This window comes from Diachasma alloeum, unplaced genomic scaffold (assembly GCF_001412515.2).
Source record: "Diachasma alloeum isolate Michigan unplaced genomic scaffold, Dall2.0 Dall_scaffold_00202, whole genome shotgun sequence".
Lineage (NCBI taxonomy): Eukaryota > Metazoa > Arthropoda > Insecta > Hymenoptera > Braconidae > Diachasma > Diachasma alloeum.
The window spans coordinates 915,343-937,010 of NW_021680367.1; the positions used below are offsets into that span (position 1 = coordinate 915,343).

Genomic DNA, 21,668 nt, shown 5'->3' on the forward strand with positions numbered 1-21,668 from the left:
CCCCCCGCCGCCGGTCCATTTTGCCCCGCTCTCCCATCATCACCCCCGCCGTCAAGCGCATAAAAGCATTTCCAAGTCTAATGGAAGGCGCCTCCCCAGGTATTCACGGACGCCTCCAACCTCCAGCGCCACATCCGCACAAATCACGTGGGCGCTCGCAGTCACGCATGCACCGAGTGTGGAAAAACCTTCGCAACGTCATCAGGGCTGAAACAGCATACCCACATTCACAGCAGTGTCAAGCCCTTCACATGTGAGGTGTGCTTCAAAGCCTACACCCAATTCTCAAATCTCTGCCGTCACAAACGCATGCACTCCCTCTGCCGAATGCAAATAACTTGCGCCAAATGTGGACAATCCTTCAACACCGGTACCTCTTTATCAAAGCATAAACGTTTCTGCTACTCGACAAATCCATCCCGCTGTGGTAATCCTCATCCCCCACCACCACCGCCACCACCACAATCAGGCGTCATGTCTCAACTGCCATCATCAGGTGGTGATCCATTCCTGGTGTATCCACGTCCGCCAGTCTCCCTACCAGGAGGTTTTCCCCTCTACCCACCAGCTCTGATGGCCCCCTACCACGGCATCTTCCCCAATACCCCCAACTTCCTGAACACCCCCCTCCTCTTCCCAAAGATCCCCGAGGATCCAAAGCGAAATCAAAGCGAGAGCCCAAAGAAGGAGAGATTCACACCACCGAGAATCCTCCCAACGAACAAAGTCTCACCATCAGCTGGTGAAGAAGCCACATCGACATTCAGACCATCACCAGCACGACCGAGTGTTCAACCCACCCCAGACAGCGATGATGAAGTCAAGAAACGTGATACACTAGTGGAAAAAATGGAGACTGAGTCATCATCGTCGTCTGAATCCACTGATCAACCACTTGATCTACGAGTTATGAAGAAGACTGAGACACCTGGGGAGTCAAGAATTGCCGAGAGTCGAACGCCATCACCAGCACCAGTGCCGAGGAGCATTACTCCCGAGGTGAAGACGTCTGTCAATGACGAGGAGAAGGAGCAAAAGAGAAATATGGATGCCAGAATAATGAGCGAAATGAGTAAATTGAGCGAAATAAGCAAATTGAGCGAAATGAGCAAAATGAGCGAAGCGAGCAAAACGAGCAAAATGGGTAAAAATCGTGATACACGCGATTTTCATGAATCCCCATCGTCCCCAGTGCCCATGACTCATCCACAAGAGCAACAACTTCCAAATACACCCCCTCACATCTCCTATCCACGTCCCATTCATCCCATGTTCATCGAGGCAATGTACAGAAATCCAGGAACATTTCCGGGTTTTCATTCAGCTCCACCATCAGCTCCCGATTCTCGTCTTCTGCCGCCATTGCCCCACTTTGGACCCACCCGGGGTCTTCCATTTTTGGGAAATCTCATGAATGGTCTCAATAGACCGGGTTTCGATATGCTGGCAAGACCACCCATGAATTTTCCTGGGGTCAAGCCTTTTCAAGAGACTGTGATGCATCATCCCCTGGGTAAAATCAAGGACAGGTACTCCTGCAAATTTTGTGGCAAAGTATTTCCAAGGTCAGCTAATCTCACGAGACATCTGAGAACGCATACCGGTGAGCAGCCGTACAAGTGTAAACACTGCGAGAGATCCTTCAGCATCTCCAGCAATCTTCAGCGTCATGTCAGGAACATTCATGACAAGCAGAGGCCCTTCAAGTGTCCACTGTGCGAGAGGTGCTTTGGACAGCAGACCAATCTCGACAGACATCTCAAGAAGCATGAGGCTGATGACGGAAGTGTCGTTGTTTCCGTTGCTGATTCACCAGGAAGTAGTAATGAGAACGATCGGGAGGAGACATACTTCGATGAAATCAGGTCGTTCATGGGAAAGGTCACGTATGCTGGGGATAATTATGGAATTGGTCATCCCGAGTTTATCACTGGGAAGAGGGGGGAGTATGAGTATGATGAGTACAGCGAGGAGAGGGTCAGCCCCATTGATGAGGGGGGCTTGAGCCCGGAGGGGGGCAGGAAGGAGATCAGGGACGGGTTCGAGATGGGCTGCAGGGACAAGGGGGAGATGATTAATAATAACACTGCTGAACCAGTTATTGAGATTTCTACATAGTCGGGGGGCTTTTAAGAGCAGAAGAATTTTTAGAGAGAGGGTGAGGGAGTTTGGGGGGGGGGTCTGAGGGTGAAATGATGAGGGATTTTTTGGGGAGAATTTTATGGTAAACCCAGGAACATCAGGAAAAAGTTAAATGATTTCGAAGGTATTTTGACCCTCAACCCTTGAGGGTCAAATGGGTTAAAAGGTAATATGACCCTCAGCCCTGGAGGTTCAAATTGTTTCAAACGGTAATTTGACCCTCAACCATTGCGAGTCAAATGGTTTCGAAGGTAATTTGACCCTCGACCCTTGAGGGTGAAATGGGTTAAAATGTAATATGACAATCAGCCCTTGAGGGTCAAATGGTTTCAAAAGTAATTTGGCCATCAGCCCTTGAGGGTCAAATGGGTTGAAAAGTAATTTGACCCTAAACTTTTCGAAGTTAAATGGGTTAAAAGGTAATTTGATCCTCAATCCTTGAGGGTCAAATGGGTTAAAAGGTAATATGACCCTCAGCCCTTGAGGATCAAATAGTTTCAAAGGTAATTTGGCCATCAGCCCTTGAGGGTCAAATGGGTTGAAAAGTAATTTGACCCTAAACTTTTTGAAGTTAAATGGGTTGAAAGGTAATTTGATCCTCAATCCTTAAGGGTCAAATGAGTTCAAAGGTGATTTGACCCTCAAAGGGTCAAATAACTCTTAAATCCATTTGACCCTCAACAAAACAAAAAAAAAACAAAGTTCCCCAAATTGTCCTGAAGAATCGTTTTGAAAAAATACGACCCAGAAGATTTCATCATTCCTTAATTCTTCAATTATCTGAAAAATGAAGCAATCTATGAAAAAATATCAAAAGACACTTTTTGTATGAAATCAAATTCTCTACAAGAATGTTTTTTGACAATTTTTCGTGAACATCTCCCCCTCCGAGATATACTCCAAAATAATCAAATCCATTTTGGATAAATTTCAATTCACCACTTGATTAATTGACTATTCATTAATCAAGATGAAAATTCTTCTGCTTATCATTTTATTCCGTACTCAAAACGGTTCGTGATAAATCGATGAATCGTTAGCACAACGTATTCACAATTTTCAATCGTTTTTTAGATAGTTCCTAATGAGGGTATTGATTAATTTGAGTAAAGTCAGATTATCCCCAGTGGACGATCGATTCCAGTGATTCTCGGTTTATAAATCATGTTCATAAATAATTAGAGGTATTATCAATCTATTGAATCGTCGACTGAATGATGAAATTTCTCGAAAAGATAAATTTGTCGAGAGGAAAACAAAGTGTGTAACGATTTGATCGTTTAACTCATCAATTAATCAATTAAAAATGCAAAAGATTAGAAATTGCTATGAGAGTGAGTGAAATTATGGGAAAATGATGTAATTAAACAAAATTATATGACACTCTGTACAAATTTTATTAATTAAGATACCAATGTTTGTAAAATATCCATAATTTTTATTAATATATAATAAAACAATAGATGGAAGGGAATTTTAGATGATTCAACGTAGCTGTCGTTAAATTGTTTTGTGGAGAAAACATAATCATTATTTATTGATTAATTAATTCATTAATTCGGAAGGGGAGTGGTGAAACGTAAAAAACACGACGATTTTTCATGACTCGTTAATAGTTGAAATATCTCGGTAATGAGTGGTGCTAGAGAAAAATGTCAGAAAACATTTTTTGTAGCGAATTAAATTTTCCACAGATATTTTTTGACATTTTTTACTACGATCACTGGTTATCGAGAAAATTCTGAATAAGTAAAAAATCATTTATTTGATATTTTATGGTTTCTCACTTCACTAAAGAATTAATAATGAATAAAAAATGAATTAAAAATTCATTAATTTGCGAAGACGAATAATATTCATCACTGTCTAACGCATTCATCCGTTTTACACGAAGGGAATGGAGTTAATTAAAGAAATCTAATCAACAAAAATTGCCGTGAAATTGTTTTTATGCAAGAAACTTCTATTTCATTAAATGTAATAAATGCCTCACGAATACGAAACAAATGGAGCATAAATCTCTCAAAATAGTGAATACACGATTAAACATATCTATCTTTCTCTGTAGAGTTATATTAATTTGAAGCGGATTGTTTAAGGATAATTAATAAATTAAAAATAAAGAAAAATAGTAAAAAATGCAAGTGGTGAGATAGTTAAGAGAATTATATTATGACTTTGTCTATCTATACATACTGTATAAAGGCATCTGTACTTCTTCATTACTAATATTAAAATATTACACTATAGTTGGTTATTACATAATTATTTCATTGGATTATTGTTGTTGATTCATAATTACCTGAAATCCTCACCTCAATCAAACGAGAAACAACAGCTTTCCTTCAGATGTGTCACTTTTTTGTGATAAAGCTAATTCTCTGGAGAAAAGATTCCTTGACTATTTCTCTTGAAACTACTCATCATCAAACCGATAACAAAATCGACAGCTGAAGATTTTTAATTCCACTTGAATCATTCATTTTACTCATTGAGAAATTGATCATCTTGACAATGATTCATTTTATCAAAATATATCAGGAGACCTTTTTACCTCAAAATTCCTCCATGTTCTGTAAAAAATTCAGTCAATACAATCATTCAATCAAATTTCCTCTCCATTTCTCATCGAATTTATTCAAACGGATTTTATAAAAGTACTTTGGCGTATCACGTACACAGATTTCCTTAAATTTCTAATGATTAAAAACTCGAATCAATAACTGGAAATAAATTTCTTCACGTTCTGAACCATTTCGAATGAAACTAAATTTTCTAAAAATATAAATTCAATAATTATCAGTAATTGCACAGTGTATTTAGTTAATTTACTAACTAATATTCGATTAATTACAGTTGGCAGCGTACTGGATCGATATAAAATATTTAATTCCTCAACAGATTATTGATTAATTAAACCACAAAAAAAATTGTTAAAATACTAATGGGACGTGCAAAATGAATAAAAACTAGGTTTTGCTGACTGCTCTATATTAAAGTATAAAAATTGATCGATCACCAACAATTAATGAACAACCAAATAATTCAGGATTCAATGTCAATTGAATCACTATTCATTAACTCATTGATTCAGCAGCTAATTCACCATTTCCATCACTTCACCCCTCTGATAAGGCTTTGAATACGAAAAAACGTTAGAAATTCGTTCATTCGGTTTTACGTTACGTAAACACCAAGTTGGAGTGCACTCTGCAGCAATACTTTGATCCCAGGCATAAAGGGGGCAATTCTACTAAAATCAGGTCCTGATACTAATTGAGTATGTATGCTCAATCCATTTGTGTAATTTCCTCCCTGGATCGATTGACAGATTTGATGGAGTCCTTGGAGAGTGTTTGGTGAGAGCTGAGGATCAAATAAAAATAATTAACAATAATTCCTCAATTCAACTGATAAAAAATTGTTTCCCTATGACCGAAGGAAACGACATGATTGTAAAGAGAGAATATCACGAAAACTTTTTGTAAAAAATTAATTCATCTACAAAAAAAATGTCCTTGACATTTCCCTTGAATCTCTCCCTCTCGATTAATCTCTTTTTTTTTAAATACTCACGGATTTATCCCTCAGGCAATCGTACAGAGCTTCAAGTTTCCTAGCAACATCCTCGATCTTCCGTTTAGTCTGTGGATTTTTCGCTGACTCATAGCACCGGATCCTCAACTCATCCAACACTGTCTTGAGGTGGACATGCTCCTCAGGAATGGGTGCCTTGGGTGCTTCAGGTTCAGCCACTCTAGCGGTCTGAACAGGGGGTTGATGCTGCTGTGGCTGGTACTGATGAGGATGTTGATTATGTTGCTCGTAACCCATGGGTGGGTTGAACTGATTCGATGGATTGAGGATTGTTTGATTGTACTGTGGCTGGCCGTAAGGGTTGTGAGGGTCTTGGTGATAATTCTCTTCAGGTGCCTAATTAATTGAATCAATATGAACACATGAAAAAAGATCATTCAGCAAAATTGCGTTTGTAGTTGTCTGAAAAGGGAAAAAGAGCCTTTCGAAAGGGTCAAACAATTCTTAAAGATATTTGGAGTTGAAGGTGAAATAATTTTAAGCGTTAAATAACCTTTACGAACGTTCGGCGTTGGGGGTCAAATGGGTATGAGGGTCAAATGATCAAGAATGTTTGGAATTGAAGGTCGAATCATTTTGAGGTTCCATCGATTCTTAAGAACGTTTAAGATCAAGAGTTGAATAATTTTGAGGGTCAAACGACGTTTAAAGACCTGTGGCGTTGAGGTCAAATGGTTTTCAGGATCAAACATCGCTTGAGAACAATTTGGGGTTGAGATTCAAATAATTGTGAGGGTTAAAGGACCCTTAAGATTATTTAGGGTTAAAAGCCAAACGATTTTGAGGGGCAAGCGACCGTTCAAATGTGTGGCGTTGAGGGTCAAATAGGTTCCACGGTAAAATGACCTTTAAGAACATTTGAGGTTTAGGATCTAATGATTTTGAAGGTCAAACAACCCTCAAAGACATTTGGGGTTGAAGGTCAAATGACTTTTAAAAATCATTGGAGTTGAGGGTCAAACAGCCCTTAAAGACGTTTGGAATTGAGGGTCTTAAGGATATTTGGAGTAAAAAATCACATGATCCTGCGGGTCAAACGACCCTCAAAGACGTTTCGAGTTGAAGGTTAAATGGTTTTGTGGGTCAGATGATCCTCAAGGACGTTTGGAGTTGAGGGGCAAATGGTCTTGAAGGTCAAGCAACCCTCAAGAACGTTTAGAGTTAAGTCTCATGGGTCAAACAGCTTTGAGCAGAGTAATCAGAAAAGGTCATTTGACCCTTAAGACTATTTGACCCTCAACTAAAAACACAAAAATAAAGTTTTCCTCAATTCTTTCGGCCACAGCTCCTCTACATTTTTATATTATTATTAATTTATTTATTTTTTAATGAAAATAACTCACATTATAATCTTGTTGTGGCATAGCTCCTCTCAACGGATGAAGAATTGGATTCTGAGCTGAGAAGTCGTTTGTTTGTGGCTGTAAAAACAAATTAATCTTTCAAAAAAAATTCACTGAATCAGTAAAATCATTAATTAGTGAAAATAATCAACAAATTATGGCAAAGTCATGAGATGATTTCATGTCTCACGATGGTATTCTCATAGTTGCAATTCTCATCATTCATTGCGATGATCAGGTGAAGCGGGGAGAACAAAAATGATTTAGTAACAAAAGAAAACAGGAAAATCCATGATAATTAACGGGATATTGCCAGACACGATGGTGATCTACCTTGGGACAATTTATCTTGGAATGCTTGGCCCTCCACTTCCTCGTGCCAGCGTGTTCCGCAGACATTTCATTTTTGTCGCACAGTGCCATCACTGGCTGCATCAATTTCAAAGAATTAACAATGAGTCGTGGGATCTATTCTTTGATGAAATGAATGCAATAAATTGACTGATAATTTTGATATCTGGAAAACTAGTGGATTTGGAAAAATACGTGAGACCTTCTTTATAAAGATATTGAGGTTCTTTTTTTTTCGAATTTTGAAAAAGATCTTTAGAACTTTTCTCAATAAAATAAGTCGTGAGATAGTTCAACTATTTAGAAATTATAGAATAATTAATTTTAAATATCAATTGCAAGAGAAATTTTTCCATGAATATAGATTTTCACAAGCTCTTTTCATCGACACCAATTAAAATTCAATTTTTCATATAGATTCGAAAAAATTGATATTTTTCCAAACATCGATTTTTCAACGATCACTCCAAAAATTGTCATCAAAATGGAATTAGTGATGGCTCAAAAAATTGATAACAATACCCTCTTGATTCTATCAGAATATGATGGGGGTCGCACAATTGGTTTTTGAGTTACAGCACATTGTTTATGCGATTTGAAAGAGAAAATTGGTTTTTTCATGATTACTGAAAGAATCATCAGTAATAGCAATTAAATCAGGGCTTGAAAAGTATGTTTCAATGGCTTCTTAATCAAGTTGAAAAATGGTGAGAACAACATCATTGCTTATCAAGTTACACAATACCGTCATGAGCATTTTGTATCAAAATCTCTATCTCTATTAAACTCAGGTAGCAGTCTATTATGTTGAATACTTATTCAAATTGATTCATAGTCCCGACTAACTTCTAACAGAACCTGGGTTAAACTCTGGCTGAATCTTGAATAAACCCTGATTAAATCCCGGGTATACACTGATTAAACCTTGATTGAACCTTGATTAAACCCGGACTGAAAACGAATTCGAGTCTTGAGAGGGTCTCAATGTAGAATTATTTGACAGAACGAAATAATACGCAAAATTTTGATGACATTTCAATTGATGATAGTACTATGACATGAAAAAATAGAAGAAGAAAATAGTGAAATAAGAATTAAAAAAAGAGAATCCATTCGGAAGCAAATTTCTAATTTATTAGCGACAATTACTATGCTCAATTATTAAAAAATGCTATTATCGAGTTGTTTGCCATCGAATGCAATCATTAAAAAGATGATTCTGCTATTATCAAATGAATAAATGATAAAATCCCCTCCAAATTTCACACTCTCTCCCCAATTTTTCAATTCTCCACTCTAAATACCACTAATTTATTCCTAATTCCCCAGCGAAATAAACTAAACAACTCCAATAAATCCCCCAATACCTCATAAATCCTAAATTAAGGCCCGGGCTCACTATCTTTCGAATGTTATCTGGAGTTTTTTTATCTTTCGTAATCTAAAATTGTCAATTGAGTGGTACATCATGGAGAAATTCCCAAAAATTATGATAGAATGATAAAGAAAATAGAAAACATTCTGAACTTTTTCAAAGACCGTTTTTAATTGAGATTCAGAATGAGTTGAAAAAAGTGGAAATTACAAATATCTGACTCGCTGTGGCAAATTATCTATTAGCTGTCATTTTCCATGGTGGATAACTAAACACTAACTCCTCATGGGAAGTGACAGCTAGGTATCTCAATTTTCAAAACAGTGGTATGTAGTCATCTGCCATTTTTATGTGATAAAAGTGTGATTAAAAAATTCTCCAAAATATTACAACTTTTTTCAAAGAGCCTTTTCCGTAATAAATGTCTCTGTGCAGTGTGGGAAAAGATTTACGAAATCAGTCTTCCCCCTGCATGATATTGGGTGACAGGCCGCCATTTGTCCCCGTAAATCAGATACATTTTTCAATTTCTTGTTATTCAACTTATTCTGAATATAAATTAAAAATCCTCCTTGAAAAAATTAAGAATTTCTTCTACTTTTTTTTTATTTTTCATTCATAATTTTTCAAAACTTCTGCATGATGAAGGAAAATTGACAATTTCAGATGACGAAAGATGAAAAAAAAACATCGAGATAATGTTCGAAAGATAGTACACCCGGGCCTTGACCAAAAAAAACTCAATTGTTTTCTATTTTACCTGAGTTCTGGACTTGGCAATGGGAGGATCATTCCACCCAGCGGGTTGTGGTGTGGGTTGATAAGCAGAAGGTTCACTGTTCCCTCCGAAAGCTCCGCCCTGGGCCCCTTGGCCCATCGTCGGATCGAAAATGCCCTGAGGCGGTTGTGCGGGTAAACTAGGTGTCATCAAACTCGCTTGACCCTTGAATCCTTCAGTCTCTCCATACCCCTGTCCGCCCAGATATCCCCCCTGGCCCTGGTACCCAAACACTTGATTGGGTGCTTGATACCCTTGTCCATATCCTCCATAGGACGAAGGACTCTTCACAGAGGGATCGATCATGTACTTGGGCCTGGATGAGGGGCCCACACTGGAGGGTCTCGAGCCACTGTGAGAGCTGCCAGCAGTCTGCATTGGGGGAGGGGCAGTGGGGGGTGTTGCTGGGGAGAGAATCGTCAGGGGTTGACCGTAGGTCTTCGGTGGCTGCTGGAGGGGCTGGAGAGGTTGAGACGGTAGGGGCTGGGCAGTCTGCACTGGAGGCACCTGTGGAGAAAAATCAAAATAAAATTAACAGGAGTTTTAAGGAGTATCTTACATTTTTTAATTTGATAAGAATATTAATTTTTGGCAAAAATAATTAAAAAATGATAATTTAAGAAGGTTTTATTAAGGGTTTTTTACAGAAGATTTTTTTATTGGAAAATGAATGAGATATTCCTATTAAATTGAGATATTTCATGCGTTTTTTCAGCTTTTGCTCACCAATTCACGTTAAATTATGTTTAATTCCAAAATAAAAGTTTCCACCAATTTGTTTAATGAGACAAAAATGATTGCAAAATTCTTGGCGAGTTGAAGAGTGAACAGAAACCCAAAAATTTTTTCTCATTAATTTCCAAATATCTTATAAAAGAAAAAGTTTATTGAAAAATTGATCTGGGTTGTTGGTCGCTCGCTTCGCTCGCTCCCATTACGGGTGGGTTGTAATTCGACTGGGTCTTTGGTCGCTCGCTACGCTCGCTCCCATTGTGGGAGGGTTGGAGTGGGTGTGACCCATTACGGGTCGAACCAATAACTTCTCGACCGATTCCCATTGGTCTGTTTATTAAAACAAAAAACTTAATTTTCGAAATTTTCATCTTGATAACTAGAAAACGGTTGAGACCAATTTACTCAGCAGTCAATTTAAATTGAATCACATATATTTGCATCGATCAGATGAGCAACAGATTCCATCGTTTTTCTATGTAAAATTAGTGAATTTCCGAGGAAAAACTTATTTTTGTTCATTTTTTTCACATGTCTTATGCGAATCACTAACAAACCGCTGAGTCGGTCATTCTCCTAATTGAATTAGTACTAAGTTCCATGAACACGCATCGATGAAAAAAAAGAAAAAACGCCCAAAAAAAAAGAAACGCAATTTTTGAAAATTCTATCCAAGTTAATGACTAATTGTGGAGGCAATCTTCATCATGGATATTCAGTCAGTCTCGAATGATATGGAAATCCAATTGTTGATATAAAAAAAGAAAAAAAAAAGAAAAAACGCCCCAAAAAAAAGAAACGCAATTTTTGAAAATTCTATCCAAGTTAATGACTAATTGTGGAGGCAATCTTCATCATGGATATTCAGTCAGTCTCGAATGATATGGAAATCCAATTGTTGATATAAAAAAAGAAAAAAAAAAGAAAAAATAAGGACATCTATCTTATCGACTGTCAAGTGGATATCACAATTGGGGACGCTATAAATCGCTGCGATGTCTGGTGGGTATCGCCTGCACTAAGAAAAATGGCCGTCCGATGGTTTATCGTTGGTACTTCAATCAATTATTTTGCAAATCCTCAAGTTCTTCTAAAATATCACACCATCGGAACTTCGAGTACAACAATTAAAAATACTGTCAGCTACAATGTGAGCGTTTGAACAAGTTTGAACGAGTAAACTATCGGTCGTCCATGTTATGAGGGCGATCACCATGCCACCACCGATAAATAGCGGTCCCAATTCTGACAATTTCTTGAAATATTTTTCTTAAATTGTCCTCGACATTATTTTGTGAAATGATGAAAAAAGATGAAACCACTATGAAAAAACTCTAAAAAATTCGAATCCAAAAATTAATTTTCCTATAACTCCAAAATCGTTGAGACGATTTCACTGGAATTTGACTCAGGCCTTAGTCATACCGAGCTGCATCGACAATGACGGCAGAAAGTCAATCCCATCGTTCTTCTAGGAGGAATAATGAAATTTGTGAAAAAACGTAATTTTTCGACGTTTTTTCACTAGTTTTGTCGGAAAATCTGAAGAACTGCTGAGACGATGTTGTTCAAAATGTAATCAGTTCTAAGTGACTAAAAGCTTCAATCGAATCATTCGTTTCAAAGAAATCGTTGACCAAATTATTGGTTACATACGCACACACACACACACATACACCCATCCAAAAACGTCAGAATTTTTCCAGCGGTCATGAAACATGGAAATATGATGAAATATCCACATTCGATTTTCGGGGTCATTACAATAACTTCCTCCCTACGGGTCGGAAAGTTAAAAATGTCAAAAAGCTTTTCCGAAGAGGATTGAATTTCCTGGAGGAAAAAATCTCTAATTGATCATACATCTTGAAAAGTATCTAATCGACAATAAAATGTAAAAAAAAAAACATTTATTTATTCAACAAAATTCCCTATAAAAAAATTAAAATGATTTAAAATGACATATTATTGAAGATTTATATGATTTTTATTTATATTTTTATTTTCAATGAATATGAAATTAAAAATCATTGAGGAGATGATTCAACATTCATGTCAAATTGACGAGTGAACTGAACCCCAAAAATTTCCAAATATCTTCAGAACGAAAAAGTTTTGCACAAAAGAATCAAAAACCTTTTCTAAAGAGGATTAAATTTCCTACAGAAAAAAAATTCTCCGATTGATCATACATATTGAAAATGATCTAATCAACAACTAAATGTGAAAAACCCATTTATTTATCGAACAAAATTCCCTATAAAAAAATTAAAATTGAAGCTTTAGATTAATGAATATGAAATTGAAAATCATTGAGGAGATGATTCAACATTCATGTCAAATTGACGAGTGAACTGAGCCCCAAAAATTTCCAAATATCTTTAGAACGAAGAAGTTTTACACAAAAAAATCAAAAACCTTTTCTAAAGAGGATTAAATTTCCTACAGAAAAAAAATTCTCCGATTGATCATACATATTGAAAATTATCTAATCAACAACAAAATCTCAGAAAACCTATTCACAGAACAAAATTCCCCATAGAAAAAAAAAAATACAATTGAAGATTGAATGAAATTACCTGAGACATTCCCCAGGAGTTCTGCACCGGATTAACATTCCAGTTGTTGGCATTCCACCCGTGATGATTCTGTGAATATGCACTCTGTCCCTGCTGCCCACCGCCATAAATCCCCTGCTGGCTCTTCTGAGCATAGCCCTGTCCCTGCACTTGTTGTCCATGTGGCTGCCCCTGTCCTGGCCTCCCTGGCTGCTGCACCGCGCCCTGAACGTACTGCAGCGCCTTGCACAGCCTATCCCTCAACATTCCCATCCCTCCCTCCTCCCCACTCTTCAGATAGCCCAGTGCAGCATCGAGATCTCCCTCAGAGGCCAGTAGTTCTGCATACTGTGCCAAGACCCTTCCAATGTGCCCATCCACCTGAAAATAAAATGAAAATTATGCCTCGTGACTCAGAATATTAATTACATCAAGGAAAATGACTCATTTGAATTCAGTAGCGAAGTGGTAAAAGGAGATGAGTCAATTTTGACTATCGACTAGTTTTCAATCAATATCTCGGAATCTAAGGGAGATAGCAAAATTTTTGTTGTAACCTTTTTTGTGGAACCGATTGAGTGCTACAACAAATACAATTACGAAAATTTCGCTATCTCCCTTAGATTTTGAAATATTCCTCAAAAACTCAACTGGGAGATAAGTCGACTTATCTCCGTGTACCACTTCACTGCTGAATTAAACAAATTTTATTTGGATGGAATAAATGGATTTATTGCATCTATAATTTTTTTTTATTCATTATGTGAATGAATTGTCAATTAAATAAAATAAAACGTTTTGATTGAGATGACTGTGTGAATTTATCAATTTTCAAGGAAAATGTCAACTAAAAAATTCCAAAAATAAAAAAAATGAAAAATGTATTCATTTTTAATCTTTTAATTTTCTTTTTTTCATGTTTCAAAAAACAAATAACAATTAAAATTTAAACTTGTATGAATTCAATTAAAATTGTGTGAATTGAAAATTGTACGAATAAATGAAGAAATGATACTCTGGTAAAAGTGCGTGGCCACACTGTTATCAATTTTTAGTTAATTTACACGGTAATTCAATTAATCTGTTGTTCATCTCATCAATATAATTCCGAGCTTAGAATTTTATCATCTCGTGTTATCAGCACCAAATTAAAAATTAAAACTTAATTTGGAATATTGAGTCACAGCTTCTTTTTATTCATATCAGAAATTTTGTATTTGGATATTAATATTATTTGTTCAAAGTGAAAAAATCGATCATCATTTTCACTATATTGCATTCAGATTCTCCTATCCTCAACGTAAAAAATGTGAGATAATCTCATAATTCTAGCTATTAATTCTAATCAACTTTGTTCGAAGAAAACCTTACTAAACGCAATATTAAGAAAATTGAATTATTCTATTTTCCTCTGACCTAAATGATTTGGACAATTATGCTCCGTTTATTCGTGTTTCACAGAAAGGAATTCAATTCTCTTTTATTTGCTAGGCGGGCTTCATGAAAATTCGACGCAAGACCATTTGTTCGAGCTATCTCCCACGCTATTTTAAAAGAATATTCAAGAATTCTACTACCTTAACGTTCCTGCTCCCCTGCATCTCCAGTGCCCTCTTCAGCACCATGACCAGCTCGACAGTGTCCTGCACCCCAGTTCCCCCAACCTGAATAACTTTACTCAGATTCCCCGAGCAGATGTAGCATATCTGCGCCTGTCTCCTTAACTCCGCATCGTCAGTTGAGCTCAGCCGATCCCCAAGGGCCTCACAGAGTGCAGATCTCTCCTCAGCACTGGAGTGCGTGAAGATCCCCACGAGTGTCTCCTTCCAGCAGTTGACGTCGCAGTTCCCCACGATCTCCCCCCAGTTGTCACTCACCACAAAATTGATGAGTGAATTGAGGACCCCAGTGTGCTCTGAGAAATATCTGTACTGGGTTCTGGCCAGCAGGTCTGGACCCCCAGCCATCGAGAGGATGACAGCGTCGGCGTAACGTTTGCTGCTGAAGCACAAGGAAACAGCCGCCTCTATGTTACCAACTAGGATTGCCTGGGTGATCAGACCGTCCTCATCGTCACTGGTGTTCAGCTTCAGACTGCTGTCCCTGACCTTCACTGGAGATCTCTTCAATTCTTGCTGGGCAATAGCGTCGAATGCAGCTGTTGGATCGAAATTATTTCCATTCTGAAGTGTCTCCAAATGGGTCTTGGATACTCCATCAGTCACTGGGTCGAGGTCCTCTTCGGGCACGAATCTCTGTAACTTTTCGTTTATTTCAGCTAGGTTGTAGCCCAGGAGCTCCAGAAACCTGTGGTCATTGTAAATAAAAATATATTTTTATTGTTGTTGTGTTTTTTTCATTTATTCATTCAATTTTTTATTATTATTATTTAAAATTATTATTGTTGGGATTATTTAAAAATAGTTTGGAGAAAGATTAATTGAAATAAATATTTTAAAAAACGAATTTAAAATGCCCTAAATAATTATTCATCAGTGCACAATTCCTGTTTTTAATTTTCTTCAAAAATAGGGTTTTATTTAACAAGGGTTTTTTATGAGTTTTTATCATCCAGAAACATGAATTATTTATAAGAGTTTGAAACTGTCAATAATTTTTATATTGGACATGCAATTTTTTAATGTTTTTTTCGTGTTTTGTTTTCAATATGTTAAACTTTTTTTAATATTGAAACGATCATTTTGTTATAAGACTCTGTGTTATGTGACAATTCCAAATTAATGATTATCGTTAATACTAGACTGGCGATTTAGCACAAATTCCATGTAAAGGTTCTATTTATGTTAACTTTCACCAAAAATTTATTTCAGATTTTAATGTTTAAAAATCGAAGTGTGTCTGTGCCACTTTAATTTGCAGAGAATGCAATTTCCTACAAAAAATTATTTTTTTTCTTGAATTTTTATTTTTTCAATTAAATTTTGTTAGATTTTTTTGTTAAATTTTCATTTTTTCCATTTTTTTACTGACCCTTCTAATTTGTAATACATTAACAGACCAAGATAACTCATTTAATTCTCTTCATTATCAATCTTTTTTGCATTAAAAATATATTTAAAAAATCTAGTTTCCACGAAAACCCTTGCTCTTTACCAAATTCACCTCCGAAAACATTCACAGTTTCCCCAATTCCCCCCCCCAAGCATAAAATCTCCACAAACCTTTTCGTGACGTCCTCACTGAAATAAGCCCCGACATACTTCCAGATCCTCCTGAGATGTTCGTCCTGCACCTGTTCAATCTTCCCCTGGCAGTAATCCCAGAACTGTTCGCTCTTCAATGCACTCTCGAGCTCATTGGACCTCTTAATCATCTCGGGATTGGTGATGACCTGCGACACAATGACCCCCCTCCTGGGTGGAGTTCCAGCACTGCCGTCAGCAGGTTCATTCTCAAAAATGGTGAGCTTCCCCCCGAACCCGAAGGACACGCCAGCAGGTCTCCTGAGCCACTTGGGGGCCTTCCCCAGGGCGGGAGCTGGCTCAGACACGACCGCAGGTGCCTGAACGAACGGATCCATCCCAGGGAAGGAGTCCACGATCTGATTGGCGTTCCCCTGAGGCTGTCCCTGAGAGCCCCCGAGTAAGGAGTAGACGACAGCATGACCATCGAAGCTGCTGCCCACAATGAGCCCAGGTGTCCTCGGACACCAGGAGACGTCGAAGTTCCACTGGCTCGTCTGGGCCAATTCGCAGAGGACTTGGCCCCCTGGAGTGTCTGCATTTGGATTCCAGCAGAGGATCGTGTTGTCCTTGGCACAGCTGAGCAGGAGGTCGGGGTCGTGGGTGCTCCAGGCAATGGAGAGAACGCCTCGCTGATGATGCTGAAGAGTTCTCAGTGGTGACGAGGCGAAACGCAGGTCCCAGAGCTGAATAATCGGTGTCTGATCGTCCTCAGAGGCCAGACACAACTGCGTCGCCATCTCCGGATGCCACTGGAGGGTCTTCCACCGGATTTTGGAGTTGGCGTCGGACAGCTTTATTATCGCCTCGTTCTTCCTCAAGTCCCAGATGATGCAGCGCTGGGTGAAGGCCGAGGCCAGGATGTGCTGGACCTGCTTGTTCCACTGGATGTACTGGACGTCCTCGGGGGGATTTGAGGGCGAGCCTGGGGACATCGGGGTGGCGGTGTTCACGATGTCCCAGATGTAGATCTCGGACTCGGTCGCGCCCGACGCCAGCAGGTTTGATTGGAAGGGGTTGAAGTCCAGCGCGCGCACTGGACCTGTGTGACGATTTGGACTGCTCAGGAGGCAGTCTTGGTCGGATGAGAGGAGCTTTGAGGCCGAGTAGATTTTTATGGTGCCGTAGTCACAGCCACCGACGATTATGCCGGAGGGGGAGGCACCGTAGGAGCCCCAGATTATCTTGTGGAATCTGGAAGTTTGGGGTTTGGGAGGATTTCAATGAATATCTCGATAGCTATGGGAGATGGAACGATTTTTGTGATGAGCTGTTTTATTGGGCGAACTGAGGGCTACAAAAAAGGTCGTTACGAAAATTTCGGTATCTTCGGTAGATTCGGAGATATAATTCAATTTTCAGCGATTATCAGTACAATTGGAGAGAAATCTGAAATTCTGAATCCTCAACTAGGTGGTTATCTCAGTAACGGTTGACTCTACGAGAAAATGTTGATAAAACTTTTTGTAGCCTTCAAAATTTCCAACGAAAAATATCTTTTGACATTTTCTCCTGAAGTCACTCATTAATTAAGAAAATCCTAGATTTATCAGAGAATTTTATGAACAAATGACTTCCACACATTTTGCATACGAAATATTTCTTAAAAATCTCTAAAGCCATTGGGTTTTTAAAAAAAATGTACGAACACCATTTTTGTAGCTCATAAAATTTTCTACAATAAAAATATCATAATTCGACTTTGAACAATTATCAAAGCAATTCAATTCAAATCTAAAATTCTAAATCCTCAACTAGATCACTATCTCAATAACAATTGCCTCTACACGAAAATGTTAATAAAACTTTTTGTAGCCTTCAAAATTTCCAACAAAAAATATCTTTTGACATTTTCTCCTGAAGTCACTCATTAATTAAGAGAATCCTAGATTTATCAGAGAATTTTATGAACAAATGACTTTCACACATTTTGCATACGAAATATTTCTTAAAAATCTCTAAAGCCATTGGGTTTTTAAAAAAAATGTACGAACACCATTTTTGTAGCTCATAAAATTTTCTACAATAAAAATATCATAATTCGACTTTGAACAATTATCAAAGCAATTCAATTCAAATCTAAAATTCTAAATCCTCAACTAGGCCATTATCTAAATAACAATTGCCTCTACAGGAAAATGTTAATGAAACTTTTTGTAGCCTTCAAAATTTCCAACAAAAAATATATTTTGACATTTTCTCCTGAAATCACTCATTATTAAGAGAATCCTAGATTTATCAGAGAATTGTATGTACAAATGACTTTCACACATTTTGCATACGCAATATTTCTTAAAAATCTCTAAAGCCATTGGGTCTTTTAAGAAAATGTACGAAAACCATTCTTGTAGCTCATAAAATTTTATACAATAAAAATATCATAATTCGACTTTGAACAATTTTCAAAGCAATTCAATTCAAATCTAAAATTCTAAATCCTCAACTAGATCATTATCTCAATAACAATTGCCTCCACCCGAAAATGTTAATAAAACTTTTTGTAGCCTTCAAAATTTCCAACAAAAAATATCTTTTGACATTGTCTCCTAAAGTCACTCATTATTAAGAGAATCCTAGATTTATCAGAGAATTTTATGAACAAATGACTTTCACACATTTTGCATACGAAATATTTCTTAAAAATCTCTAAAGCCATTGGGTTTTTTAAGAAAATGTACGAAAACCATTCTTGTAGCTCATAAAATTTTATACAATAAAAATATCATAATTCGACTTTGAACAATTATCAAAGCAATTCAATTCAAATCTAAAATTCTAAATCCTCAACTAGATCACTATCTCAATAACAATTGCCTCTACACGAAAATGTTAATAAAACTTTTTGTAGCCTTCAAAATTTCCAACAAAAAATATCTTTTGACATTTTCTCCTGAAGTCACTCATTATTAAGAGAATCCTAGATTTATCAGAGAATTTTATGAACAAATGACTTTCACACATTTTGCATACGAAATATTTCTTAAAAATCTCTAAAGCCATTGGGTTTTTTAAGAAAATGTACGAAAACCATTCTTGTAGCTCATAAAATTTTATACAATAAAAATATCATAATTCGACTTTGAACAATTATCAAAGCAATTCAATTCAAATCTAAAATTCTAAATCCTCAACTAGATCATTATCTCAATAACAATTGCCTCCACCCGAAAATGTTAATAAAACTTTTTGTAGCCTTCAAAATTTCCAACAAAAAATATCTTTTGACATTGTCTCCTAAACCCACTCCCCATCAACAGAATCCTTAAATCATCAGATCACAAAAAATCCACTCGTCCCATTTTCCCCTTGCATTGACCATTAAATCCAGTTCAGACCCCATAATCCAGAATTCCCCCCTCTAATAATTACCTGTGATCGCTGGGTACACTGGCCCTCAGCTCCATGTCATACCCAGGTGTCTGCAGCCCCAGCAGGTACAAGTCAAGACTGGCAGACGTATTGAAACTAGCGTCTAGCTGTTGAGCAGAAGTGCCGGCAGCCAGCATAATCGGATGCTGGGCCGGTGGCGACCAGGCCACATTCACAGTCTTCAAGAGTTCCTTCACCTTCATTTTTGAGCCCTGAAGATGGAAAATATGTTTACGAACCAGTCCCCATCCCCCAAACCCCCGGAGAATGCCCCAAAGCCGATAAAATGCTGACGATAAATCGTCCAAACCCCTCAGCACTCACTCGCCACCTCAATTGAGCCAGTCATTTTTTTTTATTGTGAATTGCTGTGGGCAGTTGGAGTTCCTTGAACTCGTTGACGTGTACGTATCAACTTGTCATTAAAAATCGTTCGGAAAATTAATGGCGATGGAGATAATATTGGTGAGCGATGGGCGCCGCTGAATGATGGATCTTACTCACCCCTGTTTGACAAACTCCACTTTTTACTATCAACAATCAGCACTTTTGAGGGAGGTTCTTGTGTATAATGTCACATAGACTTTTCGGTAAACCAACTCGACCCTTCCAACGTGGCGAGGGACAACAGCTGTTTGGGGATAACGACATCTGTGGGGAAAATCCGGAGAATCTGACTTACCGACGGATTCCTCGAGGGAAATTTGAATGAACTGGCGACACCACTTGATGCCCTTTCATTATGCGTTTTTTTTATATTTAAGGATAATCGGACGAGGAGGAAATGTAGGAGGTGAGGCGGAGGGGTTTCTATTATTTTCCTGCAGAAAACCAATCTTTCAACTGGCTTTCAATTGAAGGCCCGAGTTGAAGACCCGAGTTTGTAGCAGAGATGTCAGACAAGATATGAATGTTTTTTTGGGCTCAAATGAAAGAGCGGGTCGGGAAATGGCGTGCTGATGTCTCTAAACAGGACAAATGTCTCTAAAAATGATGTCTGTTTTCAGTTGAAAAGCAGAGTTGTGACAACATTGTCCAGTGGGGTCTAGGAGTCTTCCCTGGTTCAAAACCATCTTTAGAGGCATCAGCATGCCATTTCTCGACCCAGAAAAAATCGCAAGCAATGTCCAACAGGGCCAGGCTCAGCCGTTGACTCAAAATCAAACATTGAAATCTTTCTTTTAAAATGCCATTAATTACTCTTCGATATTTTTGACGAGGAGGTGATAACCCCGAGTTAAAATGTCATCGCAAACTCCCGCGTGGCATATACTATTTTTTGTCACACCTGTCACGAGTTTTTCGCACTATTATTTAACGAATAGAAGTTGATGAAATCATGTAAACATTGAAAACTGTCAGTTACAATGTGAACTGAGAGTATTCTAGTTGACCGTCAGATGGAGTCTGTAGTAGAAAAGTCTACATAATAAGAGAAGGCGCAAAAATTCAAGTAATGCAGCACGTTAAGAACACAAATCGTGATGTTTTTTTTTATTAATTCATTATAAAATGTAGAATATATTCCGTTCAAAAGAGATTACGATTTTGACTTATGATGCATTATTTACTTTTTGGGTGTGGATATTATTGATTGTCATGTTTTGTAAGGAGCAATTTGATAGCATGGATATATTATTATTAATATTAGTTTCAGTTAATATTCTCTTCAGGGGCACTTGATCGGTAGAGTTTATAGTACTCGAAGTACTGGGAATACATTGATTGGCGATGCGGAATACTTGACTCGTATTTCCCAGAGACTCTCCCACATAACCTTGAGCGATGGTAACCGATTTCCAGCCCCCATGTTTCATTAAAATAGTAGTACTAGTATCCGAATCAGCCAGCAATGTCGCCGAAGTTCTTCTAAACGCGTGACCTGTATATCTCTGGAATTTATCAATTGGTAGAAATGTTGCAATTTCTTTGGGTATCTGCGAGAATTTATTTTTCCCCGCTGGCTGACGCATACATTTTACATTTAAATATTGCAAGATACACAGGTGAAAATTTAAATTTTTTATTTCAACATTTCTGGGGCCCTCCGAGGGTTTCATTAGCATCAGAATCGTTAGTAGATACAGAATCAACGTTCACTCGGCGGAAAAATTCGATTTTGCGGAAAGTCGACTTGCCCCCTGAAAAAATCCAAGGTCTGACACTTTGGCCCCAGGTGAAAAAAAAATTGGTTTTTTTACTTTTTCCAAATACTATTGA

At 37.6% G+C, this 21,668-nt stretch overlaps 2 protein-coding genes across 2 annotated transcripts in view; one reads left to right on the forward strand and one right to left on the reverse strand.

Annotated features, from left to right (window-relative positions):
• LOC107035925 (histone-lysine N-methyltransferase PRDM16) overlaps positions 1-2,129 on the forward strand; it is a 66,788-nt gene extending 64,659 nt beyond the window's left edge. The window contains exon 8 of the mRNA XM_015253574.1: positions 88-2,129. Coding sequence (XP_015109060.1) covers positions 88-2,118 — 2,031 coding nt within the window. The 3' untranslated portion in view covers positions 2,119-2,129. The remainder of the gene's footprint in view (positions 1-87) is intronic.
• A 2,630-nt stretch (positions 2,130-4,759) lies between these two features.
• On the reverse strand, positions 4,760-20,061 carry LOC107035924 (protein transport protein Sec31A). Its single transcript, XM_015253572.1, has 9 exons — positions 19,953-20,061; positions 19,449-19,660; positions 16,059-17,273; positions 14,454-15,183; positions 12,898-13,257; positions 9,569-10,093; positions 7,083-7,160; positions 5,719-6,075; positions 4,760-5,508 (listed from the first exon to the last, which is right to left on the reverse strand). Exons 2-9 carry the CDS (start codon positions 19,649-19,651, stop codon positions 5,320-5,322), a joined length of 3,657 nt encoding a protein of 1,218 aa, XP_015109058.1. The 5' UTR covers positions 19,652-19,660; positions 19,953-20,061; the 3' UTR covers positions 4,760-5,319.
• Positions 20,062-21,668: the final 1,607 nt, after the last annotated feature.